Raw genomic sequence first — 11,834 nt, 5'->3', positions numbered from 1 at the left:
AGTGTTGTTGTTTATACAGTGAATAATAATAATAATAATAATAATAATAATAATAATAATAATGACTCAGTTATTTAAGTCTTTGATAAAGCAGCAAAACGACTGATAGAAAAGTAGGAATTTCATTTAAATATTCCTATTGTATATTTAGATATTGGCTGATAAAAAAATAAATAAAAAATAGACTAATGATGATAAAAATTGGCTGGACCCAAAATGAGCGTCTTACCCGTATACCGTGTATGGGTAAGCTTGATGGTTCTGCACAGTATCTTTGTTGTTCTTAGTGCTGCAGTTTTCTGGACTGAGATGTCTGATGTTTTTTTCCTGGGATCTGCTTTAGCCACTCCTCCAGTTTGGGGGTCACTGCCCCGAGGGCTCCGATGACCACAGGCACCACTGATGCCTTCACTTTCCAGGCCTTCTCCAGCTCTTCTTTGAGCCCCTTGTATTTCTCTAGTTTCTCTTGTTCCTTTTTCCTGATGTTATCATCACTTGGTACTGTGATGTTCACCACAGTGGCTTTGCTCTGTTGTTTTTCCACCACCACAATGTCCGGTTGGTCCATCACCATTCTGTCAGTCTGCATCTGGAATTTCCACCGGATTTTGGCTCAGTCATTCTCCACTACCTTTGGAGGTGTTTCCCACCTCCAGTCCGTACTCTGCACAGATGTTTCTGTACACTATGTCCGCCACTTGGTTATGCTGCTCCATGTTTGCTTTCCTTGCAGCATCTTACACCCTGCAGTTATGTGCTGGATTGTCTCAGGGGCCTCGTTGCACAGCGTACACCTTGGTTCTTGTCTGGTGTGGTAGATCTGGGCCTCTGTCGCTCTGGTGCTCAAGGCCTGCTCCTGTGCAGCCAGGATGAGTGCCTCTGTGCTGTTCTTCAGACCAGCTCTCTCAAGCCATTGGTGAGATTTCTTGATGTCAGCCATTTCTGTTATGTTCCTTCCATGATGGTTCCTCCAGCACCTCTTCCTCTGCACTACACTGCCTGAGACATTCGCTGAGCACATCGTCTGTTGGTGACTTGATGTACTTATGGATCTTGGATGTTTCATTCTGGACTGTGGCTCTCACACTCACTAGTCCTCGCCCTCCTTCCTTACAGCTTGCGTAGAGTCTCAGGGTGCTGGATTTGGGATGGAACCCTCCATGCCTGGGTCTTGTTCTTGCCATTGAGCTGACTCCTTAGGACTTGCCTACTCATCTGAGGTATCTGACTTTGGCTGCTTTCCTTGTTTCCTCTTCAAGGCTGCCATTCTGGCTGCACTTCTGAAGCCTGAATGACATTCCAATGTCTCCCAGACTTCCCTCACTCCGGACACGTCCTCCAGCTCCTCCGGTAGGACCCCAAGGTGTGCCCAGGCCAGCCGAGAGACATAGTCCCTCCAGCATGTCCTGGGTCTTCCCTGGGGCCTCCTCCCGGTGGGCAGAACACCTCCCTAGGGAGGCGTCCAGGAGGCATCCTGAGCAGATGCCCGAGCCACCTCAGCTGGCTCCTCTCAACGTGTAGGAGCAGCGGCTCTACTCCGAGCTCCTCCCGTGTGACTGAGCTCCTCACCCTATCCCTAAGGGTGCGGCCGGCCACCCTACGGAGGAAACCCATTTCGGCCGCTTGTATCCGCGATCTTGTCCTTTCGATCATTACCCAGAGCTCATGACCATAGGTGAGGGTAGGAACGTAGATTGACCGGTAAATCGAGAGCTTTGCCCTCCGGCTCAGCTCCTTCTTCACCACAACAGACCGATACAGCAACCGCATCACTGCAGACGCTGCACCGATCCGCCTGTCAATCTCCTGCTCCATCCTTCCCTCACTCGTGAACAAGACCCTGATAAGCACAGATCTGAACCCCCACAGCCAAATGATCAATAACACTGGATATGTCGGTGTAATCCCTCAGTCGTCCAGGTCTGATCCATAGCAAAAGATGAAGTTTAAATCTGTCAACTGGGCAAATTTCTGTAGGAGTGAAGACGTTTCGCTGTTCATCCATTCTTCTTCAGTTCTGGTCAGAATGCTGGTGGCCACTGCCTTACATCTATCTAAAGGAAGGGACTAACTACACTGAAAGTCTAAACAGCTATTGTCTCCAGTTTCAGCTGGCACTACCCTATTCTTTAAAGCTTGAATAGGGTAGTATATTATATATATATATATATATATATATATATATATATATATATATATTTCATACAGTCTATGGTCTTACCTCAGTACCTCAGAGACGAAGTCTCAGCATCACAGGTACACATCAAATAACAACAAACTCACAGCTTTGGTGGAATTCATACTAATATTAATTAAATGACTGAAAAATAATGAATTTCTATGAACCTGTTACACCTGAGTGTTACACAGTGCTGTGACAAGGCCCGTTTATACAACTGGTCCACAAAATAATTCAAAGTGTTTTACAGAATAATAAAGACATTAAAATCACAAAACAACAAATCAAAACATAATAATCATCATAAAATGAACATTAAAAAAAAAGAGGCAGAATAAAATCCTCAGTCATATGCACAGCTAAACAGAACTGTTTGAGCCTGGATTTAAACATCTTCAGGAAGATTGTTCCAGGTTTTAGCTGCAGAAAACTTAAACACTGATTGTGTTTAGTCCTGGTTCAGTTGTGATTTAGTCCTGGTTTAGTCCTGATTTAGTCCTGGTTTAGTCCTTGTTTAGTCCTGGTTTAGTCCTGGTTTAGTCCTGGTTTAGTCCTGATTTAGTCCTGATTTAGTCCTGGTTTAGTCCTGCTTTAAGCTCATTCTTTTAGTGTCTTTGTTTCACTGGATACAGTATTTTTATTTTATTTCCGAACAAATGTGAAAAAAGAGGGGGAAGAAATGTGCCGCAATCCAAAATAAACCCGCAGTTATGAGCGCAAACAGGAGACAAACTTTTCGCTAACGTGAGTCAGATATGGGACTCAATATCGTAAAGAATGCGATACCTTCTCTGAGCCGTGAGGACGCAGTGTGTAAGAGGCGCGGTGGTGAGTGGCGACATCTGGTGGACATATTGCACGTTACACTTGAGTGTGCACGCGCTGTGCAGGACAGGCTCATTCAGTGTTGTTTTAAAGCCCCGCCACATGTTCACCCCTACTGTCTGTCTGTAGCAGCCAGTGGTGAAAAAGTGTTCACCTTTGTAACTTAAGTACAAGAACAGATACTGGAGCAAAAATATACTCCAGTAAAAGTAAAAATATCACAAAAAGTATTACAAAATGTATCACTAAACTAGAACTAAACCCAGCCTATACTAGTATTAAACCAAGACTAAACCGGGACAAAACTAGAACTAAACCAGGACTAAAGTCGTACTAAACAAAGCGCTCCACTCCGTCAGGACAGCTGACAGAGCCACAGGCCTCTGCAGGGGCTCGTGCCTGATAAACACATTGAGAAGGCGTGTCCAAACTTTAGCCTGATCGTGTGTGCAAATAAAACATAAACATAAACATAAATAATAAAAGTCATAAATTAAATAAATAAAATATGCAAAAGAAAAACTTGAAATTGTCTTGACTCCTTTGATTTTCTGTATAATTCTTAATAATAATGATCACATGTCTCTTGTCTTTGCTGTAGAGTGTCGAAACTTAACCTCCCTGAAGTGTCTGAAGTGTCAGCAGGAGCAGGAGCAGGACGAGCAGACGAAATGGCGAGCTCTCTTTACGCAGAGGACTTGAACTGTCCCGTGTGTTTGTGCATCTTCACGGAGCCGGTCACTCTCACGTGCGGACACTCGTTCTGCCGCAGTTGCATCACCGCACTCCCCTCTGCGCAGTGTCCGCAGTGTCGGGCTGTTTTACCGGCTAAAGGTGAAGCGGAGCGCCTCGTAACCAACCACATCCTCAAGAGCCTGTCCGAGAAGGCCAAAGAGCAGCCGCTTCAGGCGAAGGTAATGACCAGGACTAAACCAGGACTAAACCAGGCCTAAACCAGGCCTAAACCAGGCCTAAACCAAGACTAAACCAGGACTAAACCAAGACTAAACCAGGCCTAAACCAGGCCTAAACCAAGACTAAACCAGGCCTAAACCAGGCCTAAACCAGGCCTAAACCAAGACTAAACCAGGACTAAACCAGGCCTAAACCAAGACTAAACTAGAACTAAACCAGGATTAACAGCAAAGCGCTCAAAGACACCTACATTTTTCCGAAACTGGGTCAAAAGCCAAAACAAAATCATTTTAAGCCTGTGACTGCACCATGGCCAGACCAGGACTAAACAGGACAGAGGACTCAAAGGTCTTGTTTTGGTTGGGCGTGTAGTTGGCACCAGAGCCGCTGTTCCAGTGGGTTTGTTTGTGGTGATGAGGGAAAACAAACAGTTGCTCAAGTCATTTCTCTTCACAAAAAGTTAAGGTAAAGTTGATGTTCTTTTGGGACCAAACTCTGGATGAATGAAACCTGCAGCTGAACTGTGCACATGGTGACGCACATGGTACTTCATTTTTGGCATTTCAGTGCAGACTCAGACCCTCACTCCTAAAGTGCAGGTGCTGATGTTCAGACGATAAAATGTGTTTGTGGCTGAGACAAAACATCACCAAACAGTGAAATTTTGGCCAATGTCTCACAAGACTTTTCATTCAGCAAAGTGATTAATCGAGCATAATGTGAACTGACTTTTGTGTCTTTTAAGTTCTGATGTTCGCTCTTGTCTCAGGAGGACCAGCTGCTTTGTCTGGAGCACGATGAGAAGCTGAAGCTGTTCTGTGTCACAGACCAGAGATTGGCCTGTATCATCTGCAGAGACGGAGAGGAGCACGACGGACACAAGTTTAAACCAATCAAAGAGGCCGCTGCGGCACTGAGGCGGGGTCTGGACCCGGGCTTAGCCAACATGGCGTCTGACATCGAGGAGATCCAAAACCTTAGAGAAGCGCAGAGCCTAGAGAGGAGCAAAGCCAAAGAACTGTCTGGAAAACTGCAGAGCCAAATCCAACAACAGTTTGAGGTGCTCCATCAGCACCTGAGGAAGAGGGAGGAGCAGGTCATAGCTGATCTGAAGACCAAAGAGGAGGAGGCACTTCAGAAGATGAGCCACAGTCTGAGCTCCATGGACTCGGCTCTGGCCCAGTGCACAGAGCAGAGGGACAGCTGGCAACAGCTCCTACAGGTAACACTAAGGACTAAACCTACATGGCCAGAAGGTACATTATTAATAATTCATGTTTTGTGTTTCCTCTGAAGGTCACAGACCCGGAGATGTTCCTCAAATGCTGGACTGAACAGAGCAGTGCTACCCTACAGTACAAAAAGCAGTCCAAGGGCCTGTCTGTGGTCCAGAGTCCTGCGTTTCAGAGCCCATTCCAGAGTCACCTACAGTTCTTCATGTGGAAGGAGCTACTGCAGGTGGTGGAACCGAGGCCGATTCTTCTCACGCTACAAGATGACAGCTCCACTGTGCCTAAGAACAACGATAAATATTACCACTTCCACGGGTCTCAGAGCCCCCAAACCTTTCAATTGTTCAGCACCAGTGAGTTCTCCTCTGGGCAGCACTACTGGGAGGTGGAGGTGGAGCTGAGGAGCTTCTGGCGTGTGGGTGTCAGAGATTACTTCCTCGAATATGAAAATCAGAAGTATTTTTCCTGTAAACCAAACAAGAGTGTGCCAGTTTCCTTCAGCGGCGTGCTCAGGAGCCTGGGGGTCTACCTGGACTGCTCCTCTCTGAGTCTGTCCTTCTACAACGCTGAGTCCATGGTAAAGATCGTCTCACTGGACTGTACAGGCCTGTGCCTCCCTGTGTCTGCGTATTTTAACGTCCAGAAGAGGAAGCCAGACACCAGCCACATCACTATCTGTCGCTACTGAAGCCTAAACTGCATATATAAATGGACGTAGCAAACACGGTAAACGCTGCGTTAAAAACACTCCTTTCATCACTTTGTTTATACAGTCTATACTGAACACAAAAACATCACCAAGAGTTTAAAGTGGGACTAAAGCCTGGGAGGGAGAAGGAGGGGCGGGGTCTGGGGGACTAAAGGGGAGAGTGGGGGGGTTTGTAATCAGAAACACCTGGCTGTAATCTGTGTAATGTCATATAGTACATGAAACTGCAGAGGCCGCTGTAGGCACCACACACTCTAATTTGAGTGTGCAAATTGACCTAGTTTGCACTGAAATTGTCCAAAACATGACTAAGAACCGTACATAATGCTATTCAAAAAAGCATTTACACAGTTTAGGAGTAATATATGTCTTTAGTGCTTAGTTCCACTTTAAAATAATTCTGAATAATCATCTTGAGTTGAGCTGTTTGTCGTGAATGCCTTTGCTACAGCTTCTTTACATTTTTGCTAGCATTAGCATTAGCCAACAGTTTTTCAGTTTTTCAGTGAGTCACTCTAACCTTTTTGTTGAAAATCAAACTCATAGTAACTGCTGAACATTCCTAGATAGACATATATGCAGAACCCCCTAGCACTGGGAGGGTTGAGCGATCAGATCCACTGACCCACAGGTTGGTGGTGCAATTCCAGCTTCTACAGATGAATACTGCCTTTGTGTCCTTGGGCAAAACACTCAACCCCTCGCCCCCAGTGTCTGTGAATGGGGGAGTGGTTCCTTGATGTAAAACGCTTTGAACGTGGAAAAGCACAATGTAAAAATTACCTGTTCCATGGTTTTTGTTTGAGAATTGTTATGGAAAGTTTGATATTCAAGGCCTCGTTTGTAAATACATTGTAATTGTATCTAGTCATTATAATGTGAACGCTTTTGTTTTTGCAGTTTGGAGCGTGGTGTTTGTGATGATGGTAAAGGGGTAAATGCTTAAGAGCAGATTATGGGCGTATAATGTAAGTTTCCAGCCCTTCTATTACGTAATTGCATGTTTGGTCCACTGGAGGGCGGTGTTGTTCTGTTCAGTGTTTGGGTGCTCTGTGTAAATGTGGCTCTTTATCTGATGAATAAACTGCTTCATTAAATATTGTGTTTGCCTTGTTTCAGTTCAGTATTTTACAGATTTTAACATCTAAAAACTTCAAATGTTTTTTTTTTTTGTTTTTTTTTTTTTTTTTTAATAAAGATTTGAGCTGAGTTTTGTTCAACAAAAAACATTTAATCAATATATGTATATTTCCAATCTGTTTTTATTTGTATGTTTGTGTTTACTCAAACTACAAACGTGTTAAGATAAACCCTGAGGCTTTTCAACAGGTCTCACACAATAAAAATACTTTTACTTTTTAGTTCTGTTCAAAATGCAGTGGAGTAGAAAATACAGATACTGCTCTCAGATGTAGTGAAGTAAAAGTAAAAAAGTCTACACTGTTAAATGTACTTAAGAACAGATACCTAAAGATTTGTACTTAAGTCCAGTACTTCACTACTTTTACTTTGTTACGTTCCACCTCTAGTATTACTGAAGCAGTTTTGACATTAGCTGATTATAAGTGAAGTGATGCTTAACTGACCTCAGAACAGTGAGTCCATAAATATGTAGAATGTAGAATGTGTCACTTAAAGAGGACGTGTTCTGCAAAATCAACTTTTGAAACTTTCTCTCATGTTCTAATACTGTTCCCTCATCAAAAACATGTCTGAAGTGTTTTTAGATGTCGTCCATGCATGAGAAGCCTACATGAGTTACGATGACAAAAGGTCATGAGTTAATACTATAGACATATATATATATATAAATGGACAATGCTAACCTGCTAGCCTCTGTGTTCAAAACAGGAAGTGATTGTGGGTGCACTTCTGCCTCCAATTCACTTTCTATTGAAAAACTGTGTCCCCTCTCTCTGTAACTGCTGCTGTCAGACTCATCATTTTGGTCTTTAATGTTCATATTAATCCGCTCTACATGATTCTGGAGTTTTTATTTCACTGTTGTGTCTGTAAATCAACATATGAACATTAATACCAGACCTGTCAGGCTTCAGTGTGGCATCTTATCTTAGTAAAAATGTTTTTTTTAACTTCAATAAAAACAAAATGGATGTGTTTAATACCACATTGCAGAATATTTCAGACAAAGCAGAAACATCTCCATGGAGACAAGCACACCTGCTTGTCGGGCCGCACCACAAAAGTTCTACAGTGCAGCTTTACACAATATACATGTGATTTCAAAGTTGTTAAATAATGACTAGTGAGTGTAGCACCTGCTCACTGTTAAATGAGACTCCTGGAGGTGAGAGTCCGCAGTGTAATTACATGATGTGAGCGGACCTCCCAGTGCATTGTGGGCATTGTTGTTCCTGTCTTTGTGTGTTCGCACTAAGCTAGCTCATTTGTCCCGTTAGCTTCTGTTTAGCGTGATTAATACGTTGTGATTGTTATCTGCGGTGCTAGCTACATGCTCCGTGCTGCGGCGCCATAAATCACACTCGGCTAGCTGTCTGGTTAGCATTCACCGGAGAGATGCTAATTTCATTTTCACACTAAAGCAAAGAGACGCTATTCAGATGACCGATGTGCTGAGCTGCAGAAAACACATGCAAAGACTTCATTTAAAGAGGAGGTGTTCTGCAAAATCAACTTTCAGAGCTTTCTCCCATGTTTAAACACTGTTCCCTCATCAAAAACACGTCTGAAGAGGTTTTAGATTTCCTCCATGCATGTTTGAGTAATCTAGAGATCTCTCCTGGGCCCTTTTCAAACCATCCTTACGGTTAGCAGTAATACCTTGTACAAGGCTCCGCCCACAAGTCTACGTCACCCATGCTCCCTCACGACAATCCTCCATAAATATACAAAAACATGATACAAAACTGTACACAGAGACTTGACAAACCTGATGTGATGTGCAGCAGTTTTATTCACATCTAAGAGACTGAAATCTGAGCTTTAAACTAGTCCAAGAATCTCATGCATTTTAGGCATCATGGAGAAACAGGGAGGGCATCTGACACACGGGGAGATGTGTGGTCTAAACTACAGGGTTAGCAACTTCATAGGGGTTTACAGATCACATTTTGTTACATGAGTCTTTACAATTTCATGATTTTGACTTTTGAATTATGAATGAGGATTTTGTTCCAACTATGATATCTGCCCTGTCCCAGCTGCTTTTACAAACTCTTCTACAGTTCTACAATTAAAATAAATAAAATATAAAATGACTTCTTAAATTTTTTATTTTTATATATATATATATATATATATATATATATATATATTTATTTATTTATTTATTTTTTTGAGCAGTTTTCCTGGTGCTGGTGCAGACCTTGGCTCTTCTCTTTTGCTGACTCCAGAGCTTTGGTCTTACAGTAGGTCATTCTGCTGGTTGGCCACTAGGGGGCTCTGACGCACAGCAGAGGAGGTGGAGGAGCGTCAAGAGTCAGTGTCAGGGGAACAATATGACATCTTTACAGAGCGACATAAGAAAGATGAGCTTTAACAGGGGGAATTATGCAAAATCTTCTTTTTTAGAGATTTGTGCCATGTTTAATGCTGTTAACTCATCAAAAACATATCTGAAGACGTTTTATTCTCCAGAAATATACAAAAAAAAAATGATACAAAACTGCACTACAACATCATAAACCTGATGTGATGTGCAGTAGTTTCATTAGTAGGATGCAGCTGATTGTGTTTGTTATGACTCTGCGAGGGAAGGCACACTGAACCACATGTTAAAGTGAAATGTAATAATTTATGAATTGACAAAAATAAATAAATAAAATAAAATAAATAATAATAATAACAAAATAGTTCTAATTCTGTTTCCTCCTCAAAAACAGACCTGGAGTTGTGTTTTGTTTCATTCACACATGTTTGAGTAACACTTTATTATTAGTCTGTTACATCTCCAAAGCTCAAAATGCTCTGTTCCACCTTGTGATGTCATGAAGTGGTAGTTTTCAAGTTAACAGCTCCTTTTACCTTTAGTTCAGTAGAGATTGAAAATTCCAGGGCTGAAATGATCCAAATGATTCTAGTGAAGGTGCATGGAGTTTAAAAACACAGTGGAGAACTTTCTGTTTTACCACTTAATGACATCACAAGGTGGACCAGAGTGTTTTCTGTTTGAGAGAAGAACTCAGCCTAAATATACAGAGTTTGTGTGTTAAACATGTGAATGAAACAAAACACAACTCCATGTCTGTTTGTGATGAGGAAACATTACAACAGAGATCAGAGAAAATCCTAATATGGGCCTTTAAAATAGTTTGTAATAAGTTTAAACTGAGGAGCTCAGTCACATGGGGGAGCTCGGAGTAGAGCCGCTGCTCCTCCACGTCTGGAGGAGCCAGCTGAGGTGGCTCGAGCCTCTATTTCAAATGCCTCCTGGATGCCTCCCTAGGGAGGTGTTCCGGGCATGTCCCACCGGGAGGAGGCCCCGGGGAAGACCCAGGACACACTGGAGGGACTATGTCTCACAGCTGGCCTGGGAACGCCTTGGGATCCTCCCGGAAGAGAAGTTTAAACTTTAAGAAGGGGGACATTGTTCTGGGTGAATATAGCATTTTCAAAACAATAAAAGCAAACATGGTGATGTAAATACACTGGAGCAGTGGTTCTTAACCTTTTTGGAGGTACTGAACCCCACCAGTTTCATATGCACATTCACCGAACCCTTGATTATTGAAAAATATATATATATTTTTTTTTTTGCAAATTCAAGACATATATATGTTTTACTGGTGCACAAAATGAACCGTGTATTAACATCACTGTGTTCAAAGTAAAACCTGTAAAACCAATACAATGCATGAACTCACAACAAATCACATACATACCTTTTCACAAAGACTTGAACTTTTTTAATACTACCACACTGAAATTATACAATTTTTTAACCTTATGTATTCCAATAATGAACTTATTGTATTTATGCTATTTATTATTTTTAACATTTTAACACACACCCATCACCTAATTTCCACCAGGCTACAATAATAATGAATATTTACTGCAAATCAGTGACTTCTGCTGTTGCCTTTGAGAGACCAGGTCAGAAATGCAGGGCTTCCCCTTGGCAAGTGCCTCTCATGTCATTTTCACAGCAAAGTCTGATCCTTTTCTTCGTTTTTATGTCGTTTTGTTTTTATGCCGTTCAAACGGCTCATTTAAGTTGGGCAGGTACTTCGATGGACACATCAAAGGGTGCATTTGTTGAATTGGGCAACATCTGAAGACGCTCGCACTCCGCTAATCATATGAGTCTGGTGCGTGTCTTGACCTCCACCAAACCCTGACTGACTCACCGAACCCCTAGGGTTCGATCAAACCCAGGTTAAGAACCACTGCACTGGAGGGACCATGTCTCTCGGCTGCCCTGGGAACACTCTGGGGTCCCACCAGAGGAGCTGGAGGAAGTGTCTGGGGTGATGGAACAGTGGGAGTCCCTGTTGAGACTGCTGTCATACAAAAGTCACTGCGGGTGGCCAGGAGCCTTCCTAGCGGCAGGACGGCGGTTTTGATGGACCCGTCAGGTGGAGGTCCCGGAACTGATGGAGCGGGAAGGCGCCTGTCCAACCTGGTGTCAGGACAGTAACGACCAATCAGAGTCTGGGCCTCAGTCGGATCTCACAAACAGAATTTACATGAAAGATAAAAGAACACGGGAGCTGCAGGTTACATCACAAAGCGGCCGTGGCTCGTGATGTCACTCTGAAGGGGGAGTGGCTTAGCATGGAGAGCAAAGGAAGGGGGATGATAATATAAGGACAGGAATACAAAATACACAATATGAGTAGAAAAGAGCAAAAGTTTCAAGTAAGCCGTCCTCCTCCTTCCTCTCTTTCCCTTCCTCTCTCTCCCTTCCTCTTCTTTCCATTCTGCCCCTCTGTGTCCTCTCCCTAACCTTCTCTCCTCTCTCTCTTCTCTCTCCGACACTCCCCGCTCTGTA

General features: G+C 43.0%; 1 protein-coding gene across 1 annotated transcript; it reads left to right on the top strand.

Moving 5' to 3' along the window:
- The first annotated feature begins 3,638 nt into the window (after window positions 1-3,638).
- Window positions 3,639-6,961, top strand: trim108 (tripartite motif containing 108). Its single transcript, XM_033969755.2, has 3 exons — window positions 3,639-3,918; window positions 4,689-5,141; window positions 5,216-6,961. The coding sequence occupies exons 1-3, from the start codon at window positions 3,676-3,678 to the stop codon at window positions 5,837-5,839; spliced, it is 1,320 nt and encodes a 439-aa protein (XP_033825646.1). The 5' UTR covers window positions 3,639-3,675; the 3' UTR covers window positions 5,840-6,961.
- The last annotated feature ends 4,873 nt before the right edge of the window (window positions 6,962-11,834 follow it).

This window comes from Periophthalmus magnuspinnatus, chromosome 7 (assembly GCF_009829125.3).
Source record: "Periophthalmus magnuspinnatus isolate fPerMag1 chromosome 7, fPerMag1.2.pri, whole genome shotgun sequence".
NCBI lineage: Eukaryota > Metazoa > Chordata > Actinopteri > Gobiiformes > Gobiidae > Periophthalmus > Periophthalmus magnuspinnatus.
Note: the sequence above shows the minus strand (reverse complement) of the source record. Positions and strands in the feature narration are given on the sequence as shown.

What these genes read in the sequence shown, in the direction of transcription:
- trim108 (XM_033969755.2), top strand. Translation starts at nt 3,676, where the DNA reads ATGGCGAGCTCTCTTTACGCAGAGGACTTGAACTGTCCCGTGTGTTTG. An exon ending in AGCAGCCGCTTCAGGCGAAG is followed by an intron (nt 3,919 to 4,688) that starts GTAATGACCAGG and finishes CTCTTGTCTCAG; the next exon opens with GAGGACCAGCTGCTTTGTCT. An exon ending in GCTGGCAACAGCTCCTACAG is followed by an intron (nt 5,142 to 5,215) that starts GTAACACTAAGG and finishes TTTCCTCTGAAG; the next exon opens with GTCACAGACCCGGAGATGTT.